At 41.0% G+C, this 22,569-nt stretch overlaps 1 protein-coding gene across 3 annotated transcripts in view; it reads right to left on the reverse strand.

Annotated features, from left to right (window-relative positions):
* The window catches only part of ZFHX4 (zinc finger homeobox 4), a 179,798-nt gene that overhangs the window by 4,516 nt on the left and 152,713 nt on the right, over positions 1-22,569 (reverse strand). For all 3 annotated transcript variants that reach the window (XM_032869162.1, XM_032869160.1, XM_032869161.1), the window contains exons 6-10: positions 21,103-21,219; positions 14,305-14,438; positions 13,866-14,066; positions 13,205-13,322; positions 7,118-12,517 (exon numbers count right to left, since the gene is read on the reverse strand). In XM_032869162.1, coding sequence (XP_032725053.1) covers positions 7,118-12,517; positions 13,205-13,322; positions 13,866-14,066; positions 14,305-14,438; positions 21,103-21,219 — 5,970 coding nt within the window. The remainder of the gene's footprint in view (positions 1-7,117; positions 12,518-13,204; positions 13,323-13,865; positions 14,067-14,304; positions 14,439-21,102; positions 21,220-22,569) is intronic.

The following is a 22,569-nucleotide window of genomic DNA, read 5'->3' on the forward strand; positions in this document are numbered from 1 at the left end:
ACCCTGACAATGTGGCTAACAGAGTACTTGAGAAGAATGGAATATATTCACACCCAACTTTATCACCCCAAACATGCTTCTTCCAGGTTTACTTGTAGTATGCCAAAAGGATTCTAACCCCATTAGATAAGGCGAACTAAATGCTCAGGAGGCAGACACAGGTCCGCGGGAGGAGGACTCCTGTGGTGCTGCAAGAGATCTTTGCTGGATCTCCAGGCCTCAGTCGAACGGAGTGGCTAGTAATAACCTATTACAGAGCCATTTTTATGAGCTGGATAGTTGGGTGAGAAACAAAACCACAGGTCAGGACGGAAAAGGGAATTGTAAAATCCTGTGCCTTTCCTCAGTATGTTTTTTAGAGGCAAATAAAAGGAACAGGCTCTGGGCCTTATGGGTGGTGGTTCATTCTTGAAGGAGGTACAGCTCACTACCATTCGATCAGGGCAAGGACTGTGAGGGAGGCCTCGCAGGCTGATGGAAGAATTCACCAGAAGGTGGATCAAGCTTAAATTATTAGTGCATCACTGTGGAGAAAATGATCATAGATTTAAGACAAGAGCCTTTTTAATATTGTTCAAAGTCTTACCTCTATGCTAAATGCGACATTTGAGTGTTAAAAAAGGAAAGAAAAACAAGTGCTACAGAAAAGGCATGCTTCTAATTCTTTAGCCAGAGAAAAAACTTTAATTAGTCTTCAGCCAGCTGAGAAAGCTTTTCTTGGGCTTAGCATTCAAGATACTCTGAAATCCTCAACATCACTCTCAACTTGACCCTAATCATTATCATATTATTGTCAATTAGCCTAGCTTATTACTGGCTGCTCTTCTTTGTAACCTCACCACACCCAACTCTTCTCTGACTTGCTTTGGAATAATTTCTGTAGTTGTATTAGTGATAATCTCTAAGGAATTCCTACCACGTTAGAGAATAGCTCTCTGATATCCTCAATGGTAAGTGGGGACAGATGCTAAAAATTCCATTTTTTGAAGCAAGAAAATTGAGTCTGAGAGCTGTTGGGTGACTTGACAGAGAGAAATCTATGACTCAGTGGGAGATGAGGTTTGGGGAAACTAAATTTTATACCTGCCACTCAAGGGTCCTGTCTAATTGAGTAAATTTCAAAGGCTAAAAAATACAAATATTCAAAATGCAAAAAAAACCCAAAAAACAAAAAACAACCTTGAAAATAACATTGTATTTCCAGTAGAAACTGATAGCAAGTATCCATGTTTTATAGAAGAACGGTTGACACATTGGAAACACACTGAAATGAAAATGGCTTAAGATCTGCAGGGGGATGGTAGGAATGAATGAATAAATTCCTGAATCTTTAATCCAGTTCAGTATGATAGACTTCTTGGATTCATGGGAAATAAACTAGCCCTAAGAAAACTGTGAAGTAATGGATTTGCTTTTGGGGTCCCAATCCTTCAACTCCCTTGCCGTCATTCAGGCACTCCTAGGCCTATCTTCTTTCCACTTGCCTCTCTATGAAGTTGTATTTGCGAGAAAGAATCAATGACTTAAATACACGTATTTTTTTTAAAGATTTATTTATTTGAGGTGTGAGAGCATTTGTGCAAGGGTACACGCACTGGCCTGGGCGAGGGAGGAAAGGAGAGGGAAAAAGAGAATCCAAGCAGACTCTGCTTGAGTGTGAAGCCCAAAACAGGGGAGGGAGGCTGGATGCCAGGACCCTGTGATCAGGGCCTGAGCCAAATCAAGAGTTTGGAACTCAAGTGACTGAACCACGCTGGTGTCCCTGAACACAGCTATTTCTGAAAAGGCTTAATATATCCTAAGATTATATAATGTGGGGTTACTTCTTGCTATCGTATTCTGATTTCATGATATTCTATGCTATTTTCCATTTAATAGAGGGTAATTCATTAAGTCAAAGGCATGAATATCTAATTACAGAATTTTAGGCATGAGTGATTCAGGTAGAAGGAGCTTTACTAAGGACAGAAGAACATTTCTGGCATTGTTAGAATGATACTATGATACTACTCAGCTTCTTTTGCCTATTCTAAAGCCAACCCTAGTTCTAGGTCTAGTTCAACCAGACTTCATACTCAATAATTTCACTCCCCTCCACCTAAGTGCTTTTGTCCCCTACATTTAAGAAAATTCCTGGATCACCTATCTCTCTGACATGATAATTTAAGGTGAGCATTTTTTTTTTTAAATTTAATTTATTTATTTGACAGAGACATAGACAGCAAAAGCAGGAACACAAGCATGGAGAGTGGGAGAGGGAGAAGTAGGCTTCCCACGGAGCAGGGAGCCTGATGCGGGGCTCAGTCCCAGGACCCTAAGATCAAGAACTGAGCCGAAGTCAGACACTTCACAACTGAGCCACCCTGGTGCCCCTAAGGTGAGAAATTTAAAGGAACTAAAAGACTTAAAACAGCAATGATCGTTAGAAAGCAAAAAGGGTCAATAGTTGTTGACTCAGACTTTCCCATCAGATGGTGTCTATAAGTTCCTATCTAGAAGACAGATGATAAATTGTCATGAAAATTGTTAGAAGACTGTAATAGTATTCCCAACTGCTTCAGTCAAAGATTATCAGAGATTTTCAAGAATTCAACATCTTGAGGAGTAACCCAAATTAAATAATTAGCTATTAAGTGCCCCTGGGTGCCTCAATTGGTTAAGCATCTGCCTTCAGTTCAGGTCAGAATCCGGGAAACCTGGAATAGAGCCCCACGTCGGACTCTGTGCTTGGTGGGGAACCTGCTTCTCCCTCTCTCTCTGCCTGCCATTCCCCATGCTTGTGCTCGCTCTCTCTCTGTCAAATAAATAAATAAAATCTTAAAAGATAATTACCTATTAAGAAAAATTTTAGGAAAAGAGATGCAAATTAAGGATAAAGAACAGTGGACATTGGGCCTATGGTAAAAGACAAAAGCCGACTGAAGATGAAAACCGGAAATGGAAGAGAAAACACTGAACAGTAATTTTGATACAGAGGAAGTGATGGTAACTACAAACTAAATGCATGTCAAATTTTCATGTCTGTTACCAAGTTATATTGCTAAAGATACATTTGTTCCTGTTCCCTAACTCCTACTCCTATTTGCTGAAATTTCACTGACAGAGAAAAGTTTTCTGTACAAATAATCTCTTATTATCATTATTTTGTTTGGTTTTATTCTCCTGGAACAGCCGCCTATTCCCGAAAGTTACGCTTTTGGAAGAAAATCCTGTCTCACAATGAACTTAGATATAGTTATTTTCCCTCAGGTTTCCTTGATCTTGGTCTCCCAGGGGGAAAATTTATTTTTTGAGGTGAAAATAAAACTTATTATGTACATGGAGCCAAAGACAATTGTGCTAAAATTATGAAAGACTTGCTCTTATCTAGATTTCCCCCAAATGTGCTAGTAAATTACACCGAAGTATGCGAAAAATGCAAAAGGCATGTTCCAATGTTCCGTTTAAGGAAATTGGGTTAGACAGTATTTCCAAACACTAATGGAAGATATAAAAATCAGACACTGCTTAAAACGATAAAGTAAATAACTTAAAAATAGAAAATCAATTTAGTTTTCTATTCATCTTGAGCAAAATGCCAAAGGAAGCCGACATCCTCAAGGATTAAATGTAAATTTTGGAGTGACTGGGTGGCTTAGTCGCTTTAGCCTCTGCCTTCGGTTCAGGTCATGACCCAGGGTCCTGGGATTGAGTCCTACATCAGGCTTCCTGCTCAGCGGGCAGTCTGCTTCTCCCTCAATCCCTCCCCCTACTCATGTTCTCTCTCTCTCTTTCAAATAAAATCTTTTTAAAAAGGATTAAATGTAAATTTAAAGCTTTTGAATTTTTTCCAGGTGTAAAGGCGTGGGATTTGCTATTGCCACTTGCCCTTTTTGCATATGATCATCAAAAGACAAATGTGGAAATTTTTTAAGCAGAACACAATTCATTTTATTAGCAAATGAGAACTAGTCATTAGTATACTAAATGGAGGGCTGGGTGATCATTCAGGAAACAGGCACACATGATGCACATTACCCTTGAAAGGGCCTTCTTATGATCTTGAAAGACGAAATAATTTGAAGAGTTGTTGGAAGCAAGGTAAGTGTTAAAGCTGGTGAAGCAGAACAGCCATTCCACCCAAAATAGAATAAAGTGGGTGATTAAATCAGAAAGTTTAGGGGTTGATAAATACTAAAACTGAACATGTGCACTGCAATTGAAATCAATGTTGGCGTGTAGCCTTTGGAATCAGACATTACTTTACGGTACATCTCATATTCAATGGAGTCCCTTTTTTGTGATTTCCTTAGAATCAAACCCCTCAGATTTACCTTCAAAGGGATGGGTTATCTTTAAAATGAAGGCTTTTCTATAAATAAATCCTATTAAAGTAGGCCCAAGACGAACATGTTCTATTCTCAAAGTTTATTCATATATATATCAAGCTGTGGCAAGAGCCCAGGGCATGTGAGAAACACAGATATATGCTCCTTAGGAAGTATTTTTCTTCTTTTGATTTCACCTAGCTGGTATGTCTACCTCTCCGATGAAGCAGAGGAGATATTTGTTTGAGGAGAAAGAACACAGTGGGAAGATGATGAGAGAAGGGTGGAGAACCATAGCTCCTCTCCATGAGCTAATTAGAAGGTTGAGCATTACCCACCACAGGTAAATTAGCCTAAAAAAAGATGGGAACTGGAAGTGTGGGAACTCAGACTCTCAGAGAGGGTCGTGCTGGTACTCCTGCTGTGTTAATGTTTAAACAAAGAATGCATTCAAGAGAAACTGCAAACTCTAGTAGGTACATTCACAGACCTTTTCTCTTTGTAACATTCTCTGGTCTGTTTTGGTCTATGAATTGAGTAAAGCAACAGCTTCAAACCACCGAGTTCCTCAACAACTGATGCATGTAGAGAAACTGCTCACTGAAGAGATGCTTCGGACATCTTCCTGCAACTCTGATACATACAAACAGAGCCCACGTTTCTGGGGGCGGGGGAGGGAGGGAGAAGATTATAAATTATATTTATGTGGAGTTGAACGAGGAGAAAGGTTAGGTTATTGAAGTATTTCATAACCATTTCTCTCTTCCCTTCTCACTTTCTCTCATACAGGCCCTCTGGGTGCTGGTTTCAAAGTGATGGGCCAGAGGGCAGTCAGAGAAGGACCTACTGTCCAAGCAAAGGCCTGTGATCCGGTGGAGAGAAAAACAAGATGCTCTGGCTGCCATTGAAGGAGGGACTCCACAGTGAGCATCGATCAAAGCAGACTTGTAGATGAAAGGCACAGAGCCTTAAACTGTCCTTAATGGACATAAGGTACCAAATTTTACTCTATTTCACATAATATTTTATTTTAAATTTTACATATAACTGTCCATAGGAGTTTTTCCACATCAGACTTTATGTGGAAAATCTCTATTTTACATAACTCATCACAGGAGTTTTTCCACAGAAGACATTTTTCTATGCGTCAGTAATCACAGTGACGTGTGAAGTGGGACAGGAAGACTAGTACAGTCATATGCAAAAAAAAAAAAAACACTGCATTATTCTTAAGACAATTATGTCTGACTTAATTTAAATGTACAGATGAGTCATGCAATTGTAGCTTTAACATTTTCAGGCCCTAAGAATATCCAGATAATGAAGCCCAAGGTCTTACTTAGGGCCAAGGTAGTTGGTAACGATAGTTAAAGGAAAGGCCACTGAAGAATCGTTCTTGGGCACATTCCTTAACGTGTGTAGGTCTATTCTGCCTCTCTCTAATGCCATCTTGGACTGGGAAACCAGAGCAGCTGGCAGTGGTCAAAGGGCAATTCCATATTATTGTTTTCATGTCTCCCAAGCTAAAAGTTAAAATAGGAGTCTCTTCCTACAATCACAGAGCAATTTTGGTTTTAGAAGAGAAAGGTGACATTGAAAAGTTTGAAATTTACGAGACGTCCCATTTGTGAAAATGAGAAAAGCTCTGTGTGTTTTGGAAACTTTCTAGATAGATGCAATTAGTTCATTCTAAAGAATGTCAAAATTTCCTTATAAAAAGGAAAAACATCACTGGTGTTTTCTTGTTGTTTTTTTTTTTTTTAACTGTTAATTTGAAAAATAAAACTTACTTTAAGGAAGAAATTATAAGAGAGCCCTTTTCTCTACTTGGCATAGTAATGTTTATATAACATATAAAGCAACAAAACATACAACATTCATTATATGTTTGGCTTAGCACACTATATTCCATTTTTTTGACCCAATATAATCAGATGCCTAGTCTTACTCATGAAATCGAAACTGCATAAATTATATATTTCTCTTGATGAATCTCTTGATTCATCATCTGGAGTTGCCTCAAACAGCTTTAGAATTTAGTTATGACTTAATTATAGACATGGGGTGGTGGTGGGGCATAAAGGCATAGAGTAATAGCAATATATTTCTAAGGTTGTAAATTTATTGACGTAGCAAGTAACAATGGGTGCTACAAAATCAAAATCTTATAGTAATGCTAAATGGTAAATCATCACAGAAGTCATATTTTTAAGAGTTAAACTTTGAACAATAAGCTTATTACCTGCTAGATATAATGTAGGTGCCTTTTTGTATCTAGAGGGCCCTTAACTTTTAAACTTCCTGACACTGAAGAAGCAGAAGCAGAAGCAGGAGAAGGAGAAGGAGAAGGAGAAGAAACCAAACCCAAAACAAAACAACAAAAAATTTTCCTTGGAAAGAACATAAATTAAGATCCAAAAAATGTATTATTTAATGTTTTGCTTTATTAATATGTATATTGAATATTATGTCACATGTTTGTACTAAAATGCCATTTGAAATCAGTATTAAAATAATTATATAAAAGGAATACTTCTCTTAAGACATAAGGATGTAACGATATAAATAATTAATATATTTCTGAGACACTGCGATGACCTGCCTAGTCTTTATTTTTCTGCATATGTTCATCTTGACTTACTTCCTCGTTCTTAATTATAGCCACTAAAACATATATGTTTCCAATAAGGTAAAGGTGTCACCTACTGAAATTCAAGGAGATGCAAACATATACCCTGTTCTTGATTTCATGTAATTGGCTGCCTAATATTAATTAATTAATTAGACTGACTCGCCTTGAAATGACTTACTGTTTGAATTTTGTGGAAATCCAGGCAAGGAGGATGGACCGTTCATTCCAGGGAGTAGAACCGGAGGGAGGCTGGGGAGTCCTGGATAGGCTGCTGGCAGACTGATGCCATGGAGGGAACTGCTGTCCATCATGCTTGGCTGTGTTACCGCTAAGCCCAGCACATCTGAAGCTTTCTTTATACGGTCAAGTTCTTGCTGTGCCATCAGCTGTCGAACGGTGGTCGGAGCCAAGTAATCTTTCTCCCGATCAAGCTGGCTCCCAACAGTCTCCCTCACTTTTGAAATGTGCTGTTTGGAGAAAATATGATCTCTGATGGACAAGCGGGCAGAGTACTTCACCCCACAGAGGGTACACTCTGGCTTGGTGCCTTCTGTTCCACTTTGATTAATCATGAAAGGCTTCCCTATGTTAATTTTAAATTTCTTTTCCTTTGCCCTTGCATTTTGGAACCACACCTGGACCACGCGTTTGGGCAGACCGATCTCATTGCCTAGCATCTCACATTCTTGCATGGTTGGAGTTCGGTAGTCACTGAAGCAAGCCTTGAGAACCTTGAGCTGAAGGTTGCTCATCTGGGTTCTGAACCGCTTGTGACCCGGTCGATCATTGCTTTTGGATTTAAAAGGATTGCTGGATCCAAAGGGATTTGGTGAACTCGGGTCAGCGATGCTGGATGATTCACTGCGGTCAGCATTGTCATCCGGGTCGTCGGTGATATAAAAGCTTTGGTCGTGGTCACCGTCTTTATCATTGAAATGTATGGAGGGGCTCGTGAGAGAGAAGAGAAATTTTTCATCGCAAACCTCTGTGGTGGGTGTGGTTGCGGGTTTTGGCAAAGTGTCGAGAGTTTTGGGCTCTTTAGGAGATAAAGCCGGCTTCACATCTCCAGAACTTCCCGTGGTGCTTTCCATCTCAGCATTGCCCTCATCGCCGGTGGTGGCGTCACTGATGGCCGTATTAATTGACGAAGTCTCATCAAAGTCCGTCTTATTTTGATCGTATCCCGCCTCGGCAGGAGGGGCGTTTAAATTCTCTACATCCTCGGCACATTCTGCTTTAAAAGAAGAAGGGCTTAAGAGATTCTTCGGCGAGAGCTCTGCTGTTTTACTAACAGGTGTTGACACTGTAGAAGCCAATTCATTCTCACTTGATAGATCAATTTTAGTTAACGGCAAAGACGGATAATCAAAATAAATGTATTTCTGAGGGCTCTCTCCCCCATCTTCTGTTGATATCAAAGGGCTCGGCGGTAAGCTGTAACCTGCCTGCTTTCCTTCATTCCAGTGCCGAGAGCGAATGTGGCTTTCCAAGGCCGACTTGGCCTTGAACAGGGCTCGGCAAAAAGGACACCGTTTATGAGACTGGGCCGGGCCCACCGCCCGGAACTGGCCTTTCCTTTCTCGAGCTCGTGTGTTCTGGAACCAGACCTGCACGACTCTTTTCTTCAGCCCCACTTCCCGTGCGATGTGATCGAGCATTTTCCGGGTGGGATTGGAATCCAGCAAGTATTTCTCATAGAGTATCTCCAGTTGTTCTGGGGTGATGGTGGTTCTCAGACGTTTGTCGCGGTGCTGGTCTTCGCCACTGTTCCCCCCCTCCTTTTCACTGCACGCGTTGTCTTCCTTGTCGTCCAGTTTCCTCTTCAGGGAAGTGGCGACCGTCGTGGGCGTCGTGGTGTGCGAGGAACCGGTCTGAGGCGGCATTTGTGTGAGAGACCCGCTCAGCAGCTGTCCGGTCATCAGTGGGTTGTTGGGGTCGAATATCATGTAGGGCATATCCATGGGCCTTTCCAAGAACGGAGAGTGAAGGAATTGGTTTTGAGCAGCAAGGAAGTGCATGTGCTGGTGCTCCTGCCAGAGTTCCAGAGTCGGGAAGGCAACGGTACACTGATCACATTGGTATTGTAGTAACTGTGGAGGTAGACTGTTCTGGAGAGAAGTCATGGAAATCTGCAGTGGGCTGGAAGGGACCGGGGTCTGAGAGGCCGAGGGAGGTCTTCCGACGAGTTGGGGCTGTTTGGGTGGAGGGGGCTGCGGTGGGGCCACAGAGGCCTGTGGCGGTTCCGAGGAAGTCGATGCTGAGGGCAGGGCTGGTTTGGCGCCTTGGGAGGGGGGAGTGGGGTCACTCTGCTTTGGCTTTTCTGTGGGATATTCAGGTTTGGGAGAGGTCTTTTCCAGTTCTGGTTTGGGTGACGGAATCAGGGGGGTGCTGGTCCCGGAGCCAGAGCTAGCCGCGGGGGCAGTGGCGCTCTTGACGGCCTCCGTCTGACCAGACACCGTGCAGTGCTTGTACACTACTTGGTCAGTGGCGTCCATGGAGTCTTCGGTTTGGCTTTCATCTTGGGCATCATCGTCTTCATCCTTGTAACACTGCTTTTTCTGATGCGTGATCAAGTCAAAGATCCGGGGGAAAACCACATTGCACTTTTTACACTGGTACTGCATGTTGCTCGTGCGGATATACCGCTCATTAGTGAGTTCTCTTTTTTCATTATCTTTCGTCTCCGCTTGATTCTCGTAGCTCTTCCGTGCTTTCTGGCGAGCGTTCTGGAACCACACGACAATAACCCGGGTGGGTAGGTTGAGAACCGTGGAGAGTTGCTCTATTTCATCATCTTTTGGGTAAGCATTTGTGTCAAAAAAGTCTTGTAGAACCCGAAGCTGGTAGTCAGTAAATCTCGTTCTGGACGACCTTTTGCTGAAGGACGCATCTGATTTGTAATGTTCTAAAGAGGAGGGCTGTGGGTCGATTCTGATGTCTTCCAAAACAGTGATGGGAGGGTTACTGAAGTTGTACGGCGAGTCCTTATTCCTCTGCCGTTCCTTGAAAAGTGTATTTCGAAACCAGTGCTTGATGACTTTTTGGGAGAGGCCCGACTTCTCTGCCATTTCTTGGATCTGTTCTTCGCTGGGAGAGTTATTGATGTCAAAATAAGCCCTCAGGATTTTTAGCTGGTCGTCTGTGATTCTTGTCCGTGGGCGTTTGAACTGAGAGTGCCTTAGGAAGTTGGGATCCAATCCGAGCTGCTGCTGGCAGAGCTGAGTGAGATCCGCAGAGAGAGTGTCCATCTGGGGCAGCTGCAGGGCGAGCTGGGGAGGAAGTGCAGGGTGCTGCACGGGCTGCATCATAATGGAAGGGAAGAGTGGAAGGTCAAGAGAAACAGGCAGCTGGACCTGCGGGGGAGCAGATGGGGGAGGAGGTGGGGGAGGAGGTGGGGGAGGAGGTGGCGGCGGTGGCGGTGGGGGTGTGGGTGGTGGCGCTTGCAGAGGAGTAGACACCGTGCTTGGGATTTTTACAGGACCCAAGGAGGAAGGCTGTGGAGGAGCCGGAGGCAGAGGGGGAGGTGGAGGTGGTGGAGGTGGCGTTTCTGGTGAAGATGGCGAAATCGGATAGAGCTTGTCATAGGCCTCCCTGTATTGCCGAGCAAATTTTTCTAGCGCTCCATATGGAAAAAACTGCCCATGGACATGTTCTTGGTGACTCTTTAGGATAAGAACATTGGAAAACAATTTACCACACGTTCCACATTCCAGTTTATCAGTGTTTTCACCTTCGCCACTTTTGCCCTTCTTCTGGACCTTTTGCCTGTTTTCATTATACTGAATGACCAGTTCAAAACCAAAGTTTTCCAGTAAAGCCTTGGCTGCGTTTCCTCTGGCCCCTGAAGCTATTCGGGGTGGCGGGATACAGGGTTCCAAGGATTTTTGCTTCTTCGTGTCTTTGCCTTCTTTGAGTCCTTCACCTTCACTTGTATATTCTTGCTTTGGCTTTTCTTGCTTTTCTGCAATCTCTTCTGCCTCCTTGTAAGATGGCACGTCCTTCAGGATGGGGCAGTCGGCACCAGCCACGTTCGTTTGCTCTTGTTTCAGTAACTTGCTTGCTGCCTGCTGCTGGGCCTGCTGCTGGGGCTGCTGCTGGGGCTGCTTCTGGGGCTGCAGCGGGGGCTGGGCGGCCTGGTACTGTTGTGCTTGTTGCTGTAGTATTTGGAGTTGAGTCTGGCCGACGTGATGCTGGGTTTGAATCTGCTGCTTCAGGTCTTCAAGCAAGGATCCAGCCATTCCCGTCATGCCGGGCATACCGAACGTGGCCGAGCCCGGCAAGCCCAGATCCGGCCCCAAGCTGAACTCCGTCCCGGGGATGTAGAACGGAAAGAGAAACTGAGGCTGCTGGAACTGCAACAGGGCTTCCGGGGTCACGGGGAAATGAGGCAGAAAGGCTGGGTTTAGGAACTGAGGCTGAAAGAATGCAGCTTGCTGCTGTAACTCGTGCTGGAGTTGCATCTGGATTTGTGCTGGTGACTGCAGTGGGTGATGTGGAGGCTGAGCAGAGATTAATTCCGGACTTTGCTTTTTATTTAATTCTTTGGCATCTAAGTGGGTATCCTTGCTGCTGACTGTCGCTAAACTCATGGAATCTAGCATCCCCTGCCCAGGACTACTGTTGGCTGCCAGGCTGTGCCCACCGGCCACGTGGCCGCTGGGCTCCAGCTTGGCAGCCCGCGCCTTGGTCTGGTGGAGCACGGACCTCATGTGGATTTCCAAGGTCGAGCTTTGGCTGTAGGCAACATTGCAGATGCTGCACTTGTAGGGTTTGTTGTCTGTGCTGCTGTTGGTTTCTTGAGGAACAGGACTGGAGGCTTCCTGCAGAACCTTTTTCAACTTATGCAGATGAGAAACTGAATTATAATGGACCAGGAGAATGTTCTTTTGGGTGAACGACTCTTTACACACTGTACATTTATACGGGCGTGATGGGTCGAGGAATTTTTCCATCGTAAAATTTGGCCCTTTTCTGAAAGGTAAGGTCCGCTTTGGTTCAGAGCCCATGTCGTCTGGAATAGAGCTACTATCGCTTCCTACAGGACTTGCCTTCCCTTCGTGGTCCACCTCATACTCTCTCTCCATTTCCTGCTCTAGGGCGTGGTCGTCCTGCGCCATAGCTTCACTCTCCGCCCAGAGTTCGCCATTCACGGGCAAGGAGGCGTACAGCTGTTGAAGTTCAGTTTCACTCAGTTCGGGGTGGCCTGCTTCCAAGTGTTTTTTTAAAGCCTGGAATGTACGGAAACTACGCTGGCAGAGGTTACACATCGTTGCGGCCCGAATCGCGTGGTACTGGGAATGTATCTGAAGCTTCTGCATAGTCTTAAAAGCCAGGCTGCAGTGGTTACAGCGATACTTATAAACATGGCGGTCTGACACAGAGAGGGGCTGCCTTTTTTGCTGCTCGCTTAGCTGATCCTGTAGTGCGTCGGGCAGTTTCACATCCTTGCTGCTGTTTTTATTCCATTCTGATACTTCCATGGGTTCTTTAGCTGGTTTCTGCTCCTCGCTCTTTATTTCCACGCTAGCCTTTGAATCATCAAGACCTGCTGTACTTTTGTCATCCACCGGACTTTCGCCTGTGTAGAAGAAAGCACAAATATGTCACTTACAGGAAGAGACCCTACTGCTTAAATGCCAATAAATAGAGTAAGTAGGAACTTCTAAAGATATCCACTTAATCCATTCCTTTTTTCTTTTTTTTTTTTTAAGCAGGCTCCATGCCCAGAGTGGAGCCCCATACGAGACTTGAACTCACAACCTGAGATCAAGAGTCAGACACTTAACTGGCTGAGCCACCCAGAGGCCCCTAATTGAGTCTTTGAAGAAATACTTATCGAGCAACTACTATGCGCCAACCACTGTACCAGGTACTGGGGAATGTAAAGGTGAATAAGAAATCACCCCTGACCTCCAGGAATTCCAGGATCAGCGAAAAAGCAAGTGCAAAGTAGTTATAGTACGTTGCCATCAGCATACCAAGGGCCATGACCTCAGCGTTCAGGAATTAGAACACACAGAATATTCTTGGTCCTCGACACTTAGGTCTCCTAAGAGCAGTTACAGATAACCAGATACTAAATGTGCTTTGGAAAATGTAGCTCTTGGAAACACCACAGTTCTTTTTTGTTTGTTTTTTTCCCCCTCTATGCTTAAAAAAAAAAAAAAAGGCAAAAAAACTTTGATAGTATTAATCCTGGAACATCACCACACACGCGAGCCCCCTAAACGTGTTTTCCACACATCCTGTGCCCAGGCTGGCATACCTGAATATTTCCCAGATCCCTCAGCTGTGATGGCTGCAGGTGTGTCCCGCTCTGACTTCTCAGAGGCGGCCGCTGGCAGGAGCAAACTGTTGGGCATCATCACATCAGGCACAGGCACCTGTGAGAATCAAAGGGGTTTATGTCACAGGGAGCCCAGAAATCAGACTCCACCACATCTGTCACTGACCAGTAGCCTATCCCACTTCCTTTTTTCCAAAAGAAAGCGGGGGCCTTTTATGGATCTTCCCGGCCAAGGTTATCCTTTCAAATATCAGATCAATGCTGTTGCAATGCTGTTTTCCTTTCTTTTTTAAAAAATATGATTTAAAGGTTTTTGTCGGCCTATTTCTTTTATATAATGATAATCGGGAAAGTTTCAAACTCAACTTGCCCACATGAATCATTTAAATAACATTACAGATATAGATGTAAGACAGTAAAACACGCTACTGAATGAGCTCTGCCTTGTATCGTATTTTCTTTCTCCGTAAGCAAAAGAGATGACATATAAATGGGCCTTGGTTGTGATTTCTAGAGCACAGTCTATAAGAGAGCTTTAAGTAGGCAGAAAAAATACATTTCTCAACCAGTAATTACAGATGTCGTGTTGCTACTTTTAGAGGGATCCCATCACACCCGAGGCAACATTTGGGCTCCTTACTGTCATCAGTAACTTCTCCACACAATCCGGAGACACGCTGTGCAAATGTGTCAGATGCAGCTGGAGGTGCATTTTGTTGCTGAGGACGTCCTGGCAGAGGGGACAGCAGATGACGGGCTGCACCGAGTGCTGGGACAGGACGTGCATCTGGATACGACTTTGGTCCCTACTATTGTAGTTACAATAAGGACACTGAAAGAACTGGAGAATATGGAATAAACATGGTCACTGTTAGTGGATGGCCTCGGAGGACTTCAGAACACAGAAGTAACACCAAGAGTTAACATCACTGATCACAATGTCTACATACGTTTCAAACAGCATGAACTCGTTTGGGTCTCTAAAACTATCAGGAGTGATAATAATAAATAACAACAATAACAATAACAATAATAATAATAAAACAAGTTTACACAGCAAAGAGAAAAAACATTTTTACCTGTTCGTGACAGAATTTATTGTCCTCTGCAGGTTTTGATCTTTTGGTTGCAACATCCTCTTCTTTCGCCAGCAGGAGTGGCTGGGTCCCCCCTCCCACACTGACTTTTAGCTCCTTTTCTGGTGTGATTATTCCTGATTCCCAAAAAAGAATAGAACACCTCAATTTTAAAAGACTCACAACATCAAATGCCGGAAAACTGTATGTTTTTTTTGAATAGCTCGGACTCCAAATCCACTGAATCATAAAAATGACTGGACAAACACTTTCAAATGATGTGAATCTCAAAAGGCAAAAAGCATACTTCTTTTTATCTACTAAGTGGGCTTTATAAATATATTTTAAAATGTACTCCTGTCTCATGTTTAGATAACCCTAGGTGACCTTCAAAGATTCATCCATAACACATGCTCTCTGGTGTCTCAGAATGCCTTTATCATATTAAAGCTAATCTACTCCCATTCAGAAAAGCTAACTTAGAAAAGAGTTACTTTTACTAATGTTTTAATTACTTATCTCTTTACTGAAATTCTTGGATGCTGAGCACATTTCAAAATACCAAGAAGAACTAACTAGTTACTATCTAGAAATGAAAATCATATTTTTATGTGGTGAATATAGGATTTAAAAATTTTACTATACATTCCGTATCTGTCGCTGCTTTTTGTGATTTGCACTTTATTTTAGATATTTCAGCAGCTGGCTATACACATAACATTATGCTTCAAATCTCAAGAAAACAACTGTTTTATGAGGTTAATCCGAATATTCAGTGTTAAAGACGGTTTAGAATTTTGCCTAGATGAGCAATGTCACGTGCAGAAGCATCACATGCGTCAAAGAAAAGAGTGCAATTCTAATTTCCTAATCTAACAGAAAATTCTTTCCAGCACCAATTTTCCCGATAATCTCCTCTGTGAGGCTGGATATTACAGCGACATTGGGTAGGCATGTCACATACATCTCACGACAAACACAAAACCTCATTTACCATCCATTCCAATCTCATCATAGCGCAGCATCATCTGACCTTTTTTCTGCTGTTTATTATGAGTATTTCTAATTTTAACTTTCAATTTTCACCATCTTCCAGTCAATTTGCAACTAAATTATTTCCAGGGTGAGGACACTATCACTGGACAACTGGGTGCAAATACATCTTGAAATGCAATGAAGCTAAACCATTGATTGCTATCAGACCCCGCGTAAATATAGAGTCTAGGCATAATCTGATTGTATGCTGTGCATGAAGATTTATCTTGATTTTTTTTTCAATCCACATACGGTTCGTATAAATGAACAAATTGTACCTTATTGCAAAATAACCCAGTTTTAATTTAAAAATAAGGTCAAGGATGTTATGGAAACAAAGTAAAAATGAACCAAAAAGTAATGTTCTTTTTCTGTCCTAAAGAGAGATGCCTGTTTTCTACCATATAAATAATTTTAGGAATTTTAAATTCAGAAAGAAGTTTAAAAGTAAGAGTGGCTCTGAGGATACCAAAACTAAAATAGGATTTTAATGACACAACGACAATAACTTTATCCCCTTGAGGTCTGTGGTAGGTACAGAATTAGTGCTATGCTTTCAACAAATTATGCTGCTATTGGTTTTTGGAGTTACAAACACTAGATTTTATTTGAATTAGTACACTTGTCCTATATATACACATGCCTTGGAGAAATTTAGATTCTTTGTAAATATTTGAAGAAATAGTCTATCATATTTGTATTTGAATGAACTTAAATTTAAGACAGACTGAAGAATTTCATTACATTGATTAAACAATATCCAAGTATTTGATATCCAAGATAGGTCAAAACAGGAATGTGTATCTCATACTTAATTCTGGTGTCAAAAACTGTGTTTTTTCTTCTCAAAACAAAACATCCTTTGGTTGCTATTGTCTTAAACATGTTAAAAATAAACATTTAGGGGACACCTGGGTGGCTCAGTTGGTTAAGCAGCTGCCTTCAGCTCAGGTCATGATCCCAGGGTCCTGGGATCAAGCCCCACATCGGGCTCCCTGCTCAGTGGAGAGCCTGCTTCTCCCTCTCCCTCTGCCTGCTGCTCTGCCTACTTCTGCTCCCTCCCTATCTCTCTGTCAAATAAATAAATAAAATCTTAAAAAAAAAAAAACCCACAAATTGATTTAAATAAATAAATATATAAATAAACATTTAGGAAGATAATATGCCATTCGGTATTCTGCAAATAAAATTTACTCCCTATGGTGTCAGAAAAGTTCTATAAAATGATTGTCATTTAAAGCAGCCAACGTCTATCAGTTACTTTTCCCTGTGAAACTGATTTTTCTTAAAAAGTTTTCCATTAATGAGTAAGAGTATGTTCCCTTAAGAGAATAATACAATGTCATATCCCCTTATCATTCTTTTGTGTACATGGTAGAATTAGACATGACCAAATAATAAGTCAGTCCAATTCCCTATGCCATCAAAAACTGTCACACACAAGTTAAAAGATCATTTCCATGACTCTGGTTGCTTGTAGGCCCAAAGGAACATCAAGATATAGAATAAACTTTCCATAAACTTCTAAACCTATTAAATTTATAGTCTTATTTTCATAGGCGTATGTATTCTAATGGTACTGTAAAGGAACAAAAAACATTGCTTTTGAGGTTTGAAACATTTTATTAAGACTATGCTACAGATTAGTGTAAATATTTGGTCTAATTAACCCATATTCTTATTTTTACCCTTATTAATGTTCATCAACAATACACTTCTTTTTTAATTTAGTGACCTTCCACATTGTATCAGTGAAGTAAAGAGTTCAAGTTTAGGATCATTATTTCATAGCCACTGCCGTAACTGTTGGCTGTAGTATTCTACCCAATATGTGTGTCAACTTCAATATATTTTGGCTATTAACTTCATTAATTAAATCGTGATCTTAATGCAAGCTAGGGGCTTTCTAAAGACCACCTTACTTTGAATTAAAAAGAAGTTATAAACAAGTGCTAGATCCTCCGTTCCCACCACCCCCCAAACCACTCAATTGTAGTTAGGCACCAAGAAACAGATGCCATTGATAAGAAGAAGCAGAGAAACCTGAGATGCAATAACATAACAAAAACAGACTCTTAAAGATAAGGTAGGTCATCAGAACTTTTTGGAAAGATGATGGAAGTTACATTTTATGCACCCATGCCTTTCTAATACTCAACAGGGTGCTATCTCAAGGATTATGGCCTACCCAATAAATTATAGGGCATCAATTCTGGATCTTTTCCTGAACTGTCTTATCCCAGAAATACATTAAATAAGGGCCTATCAATTTTGGAAGGTTTTGATTAAGTTTTCTGGTTACTCGTAGTTTATGACTGCAACTTTATTTGGAGTAAACCCTGTTTGTTACCCTAGACAAAATTTTGAAATAAGATCACAATTCATTTTGTGCTATTAAGACCTCCGATGTTCTCAAAAATTGTTGCCATTTTAATGCATTTTAACTAAAAAATGAAATCTAATTACAAATAAGCACTGCCAAATAGATGAGCCAATGATTATCTGTCAGTTATGGGATTATTTAGCTTGCATGAGACTGCTAATATAAAAATGACATAATTCATTTCAGTTCAGATGCTGCTACTTAATACTTTCCAATCCCTAAAATACCGAAGGTGGTAAGGTGGTTTATACTCATAATAAGTGAGGAAAATCCAATAACACATATGTACTCAAAGCAAATCTGGGGGAAAAAAAAAATGAAACAAAAAAACTGAGTTATTATCTATCCATCAATGTATTTGATAAAGTTTGAATACTATAAAACTTGAATATAACAGGGGATGTTATTCAACTACAAATAATTCTAAATTATAATTACTGGTACAGTATTCTTTCTAATGAGACTAGAATGAAAGAATAATTTTAATTGCAATAATGAAGGTTAATTTCCATCTTTGCTCGTGTTTACTCCCTTATTAAAAAGTGGTCCCCTTAGCCATGGCAGGGACATATTACATTTTCAATGCAAATGTATTAATCTAGATAAGCTCTATATTAATTCTTGTACTGCACAGAGCTATAATTTGGATTATAATTAATCTAAAGTGGCACTAGATTTAAATGACAATATAAATGAGGCATTAGGAGGCTTTTCCATTATGAATGAATATTCAACAAATATAACTTGCATATTGCCAAGTCTCATTTTGAAAGCTGCAGTCCTAGAGATTAATGTCAGCAACCCAGCACAACAGCTTACACATAGTCTTCCTAACGTGTGTTAATTCCTTTCTGTCTAAAAAAATTCTATGTTGAAGTGGGGTCACACTGTTTTGCCATCCAAAACTTTAGAAAGGTGGTTAACATAGGAGTTTGCTAGTATTTTTTGACATTTATAACTGACATAAGAATGAACAGCATAGATATAAGTGGTTATTCAATCATTAGAAATATTTACAAGGAAAAAAATCCACATAATAATTATTTCACCGAATCGGATTCAATTTAGAAAGTGGAAAACTTTGTTAAAAGTTCATGGTAGGGATGCCTGGGTGGCTCAGTTGGTTAAGCATGTGCCTTCAGCTCAGGTCATGATGCCAGGTCCTGGGATGAAGTCCCACATCAGGCTCCTTGCTCAGCTGGAAGCCTGCTTCTTCCTCTACCTCTGCCTGCCTGTGCGCATGCTCTCTCTCTCTCTCTCTCTCTCTTTCCTACAAATAAATAAATAAAATCTTAAAAAGAAAAAAAAAAGTTCGTGGTAGTTGTCAGTAACAAGAGTCATTTTGAAGTCTAGGAGGTTTCAAGGCTAAATATTTGCATCTTAGTAACTGCTTTGAGTTGGTGCATAAATTCCATTTTCATTTCTATAGACACACCTGGGGAGACATTTCTGCATTAATAAAGAATTGTTTTCACCAACTAACATTACACAATGCTCTGTATTATCTCAGAAGCTCAAGTCCTGCCTAGATGGTACAATTAGGCACCCAAGAAAGCACATAACTCATCAGGCCATTAGGGAGTGATGGAGCCCATTATTTATACAGAGTGGTAAACCGTGCTTGTGGAGATATAGTCCTTGCATTGTGCTATGTTCCAAATAAGACTTCTTCCTCAATGGTAAGATTGGATCCATTTTCAAGAGATTCCCAGAATGCATTCTTTGGAAGACATGAGATATTTAAAACCAAGCGTAAGGTCATATGCCTAAAATATTACGTAAGCATTTATTTAATTAACATTAATGTGCTACCTGGGTGTTTTACATGTTCCTTTAAAGAATGAGAGGGACGTGCTTTGCAATGTCTTTTGGTACGACTGTGAGAAGGACACCAATGAATGCAGACGGAAGCCTGCCCTCCATGAAGTAGTCAAGCAGCTAGGCTTGATGAGGTCCATCCAAGAGAATGAATAAACCGATCACCTTGCGATTCCCAATTATTTTCAGATGAGGTTTAGATGGCACTACCCTTGACCTTAACTGCTCACTAGGTATTTTAAGTCCCTTGTAGTAACCTCAGGAGCCAGTTTACTAATGTACAGCCATGGTGTCTTTTTTACATTGCTTTAGGTTCCATACCAACCTTAGGTCCTCTTTGTTTAAACCCAATGAGGATCGTATGTTAGCCACTATATCCTAGACGTAAATTTCAGTGGCACCTTCTCACTGGACTCCCGAGAGAAACGTAGCATTGAGTGATGTGGGCCAGGGAGCAGAGAGGCCCTTCAAATAATTTTTGAAGGGAATGCAACACTACATATGGAAAGACCGAATGACAAATATGGGATAATTCAGGTTTAAACAAACTTGCATGTAAAAATGATACTTTTGCACAACCCAATGTCTTCATAGTGAAAACAAGCTTCTTTCTATGCAGCTGTCACTGGAATTCAAGGAAAAGATAGATGAGCACCTGAAACTAATAGGCTTGAACCCGTTTCAGCACTTCTTCTGCTTCAATGAGTCCAACATAATAAAACTAGGTATAGCGTGCAGCAAAAGTAGCCAATGTAATATTCATTGCAACCATAGATTTCCATCTCATACATACAAAGCATGGATGAAGTCATATATTTGCCAAATCAAACACAGAAAAAGCCTTAGGTATCCACACCAGATGCTGGCCTAGGGTTTGTTTGTGCACAAGTAAATGTCATGACACGAAGGTTTGTTTTCAAAGACAGTAGCTTTCATTACTGGGATTTGTCTATTCTAGAAGATCAAAATTACCCAGCACCTAATCCCTTTTCAATGATATTTCCTCTTTCTTAGGCTGAATCATCTGTAAACTTTTCCACTGGATTTTGTTTGAAATGCCTCAAATAGATGCCCTTAAAAAGAGCAAATTCCTGAGTGTAAGTTGTAAAAAGGCAAGGAAAAATAACATTTATTTTTAGGGTTACGTGGTTTGGGGGGGGTGCATGTGACTGAATGAGAAAATTCAAGTGATATCTAATCCTGTGCTTATGAAAAATTAATATGCCATCAGAGGACTCACAAGTATCGCTAAGATTAATGAAAGGCGCTTAAAAAATTACAAGCACACAAACTGATTTGATTAAAAAATAATCTTGCTGGTCGTCCTGTAATATTCTTCAACTTATCCACATCTATTCTGTCAGATGGTTATGATTAAAAATAGGTCAATGGGAGGCTACTGATAGAAATCACATGCAAAATGCACATGCAATGAATAGTAGTGGGAATGTTCAGGCAGTTTAACATGAATAAAAGCTTTTAATAAGCTTTGGTGGGGGTGACGGAAGGGCTGATTGCAAGGCATGGGGTGGAGGAAAGAAAGGTGAAGGATGCTAGCGTCTTACCAGAATCTTTATTAGAGTTTTTGCCTTCACTATTGTCTCTCTCACTTGTGTCTTTCTCCTCCTCCTCGGCTACTGCTGCTGGCTTAGCAGCTCCTTCTGCCTCCTCACTTTGTTCTTCTGTTAAGGAAAGGAGACCAGTCAGTAGGCTTGAAAACTCCATAAGGATGCCCACTAAAATAAATGTGACCATTTAAAAACCGTGCTGTTTATGAATCATCTGCAGACTTTCTACTCTGAAGAAAGAGCATAAATTTATTTGCAGGTCTCTATTAGAAGACGGGACCAACGCAAATTGTCATCTACAGTAATTTCTTTTACATCCATTGAAAAAAAATGTGCCTGCCCTAAATTAAAAGAAATCATTTTCAGGACAGGTTAAGCTAGAAAAGGTTTAAGAAGAGGGATAAGGCACTTCTGTCATTTTACTAGTAGAAACTTCTAAGCTACATGGACCTACTTTTCCATGGACTTGGACAGATGACAGAGCAAACCAAACTCTTGAAAAAAATTCTTGGTGAAATAACGTGAACTTGACGGGTTAAATACAAGACAGGTGCTACTCCTGCCTTTGGTCCCCAGACCCCAGGGGCATTTTTTTGGTATTTGTCTGAGTAGGATCTCAAAACTTCAGTTACATTGGGGTGTGCGTGCGTGCACGTGTGTGTGTGTGTGTGTGTGTGTTCTGCAGGGGGAGCCATACAGGGCACAGGACAACATAAGAAGGTATACTTCTTCTAGGACAACCCCATCACCCCACACCTCATTCACGGGTTCACACCAGCTAGATTACATGGAAATCCTCATAGTAACTCAACCCTATTTAATTATTCCGTAAATCTTAGCCATGCCGCTGCTGGTGGATTAATCTGTTTATGCAGTTAGCCTCTATGCTGGGTCTGTGTAGCACTAATCCGTGAAAGGCCCACTGTTCTCTTTCATCCTGCGATCATTTGTCTCTCACTGTGCTGATGTCACATTTTAATGAATTTTTAGCAATCTGAGTAATGCCAGATAACCAGACTCTCAACTCCCCACAGCATGGCATGCTGTTTTCATTGCAGCACAAAAAATAAAAATCATATTCCCCTGTTCAGGTAGGAATTACATAAATTAGGAGAAAAGGTAAAATGGGATTTGAAGCACCAGGCTGCTCAATTTCATAAAATCTTTAATGACCATATAAATTAACCCTGGAAAGGCAAAAGGTCATCGACACACATTTGCATACACTCTTCTATTTGCTTTTGATAAGCAGAGCTTTTATGCAGAGAACATGATACAATTAACCCTTCAATAACCATACAAAACGCTGCTACGGACATTTTAAGTGTCAAGCATTAACTGAAAATTACACACTGCATAAAATTTTCATTGCAAATGCTATAGTGATTGAAAGGGGGAAATCGTGGCCCTCTCCACACCCCATGTTTTATTAATAACATTCTGACAGCAGAATGAAATATCCGC

This window comes from Lontra canadensis, unplaced genomic scaffold, assembly GCF_010015895.1.
Source record: "Lontra canadensis isolate GAN:19392208 unplaced genomic scaffold, GSC_riverotter_1.0 scaffold37, whole genome shotgun sequence".
Lineage (NCBI taxonomy): Eukaryota > Metazoa > Chordata > Mammalia > Carnivora > Mustelidae > Lontra > Lontra canadensis.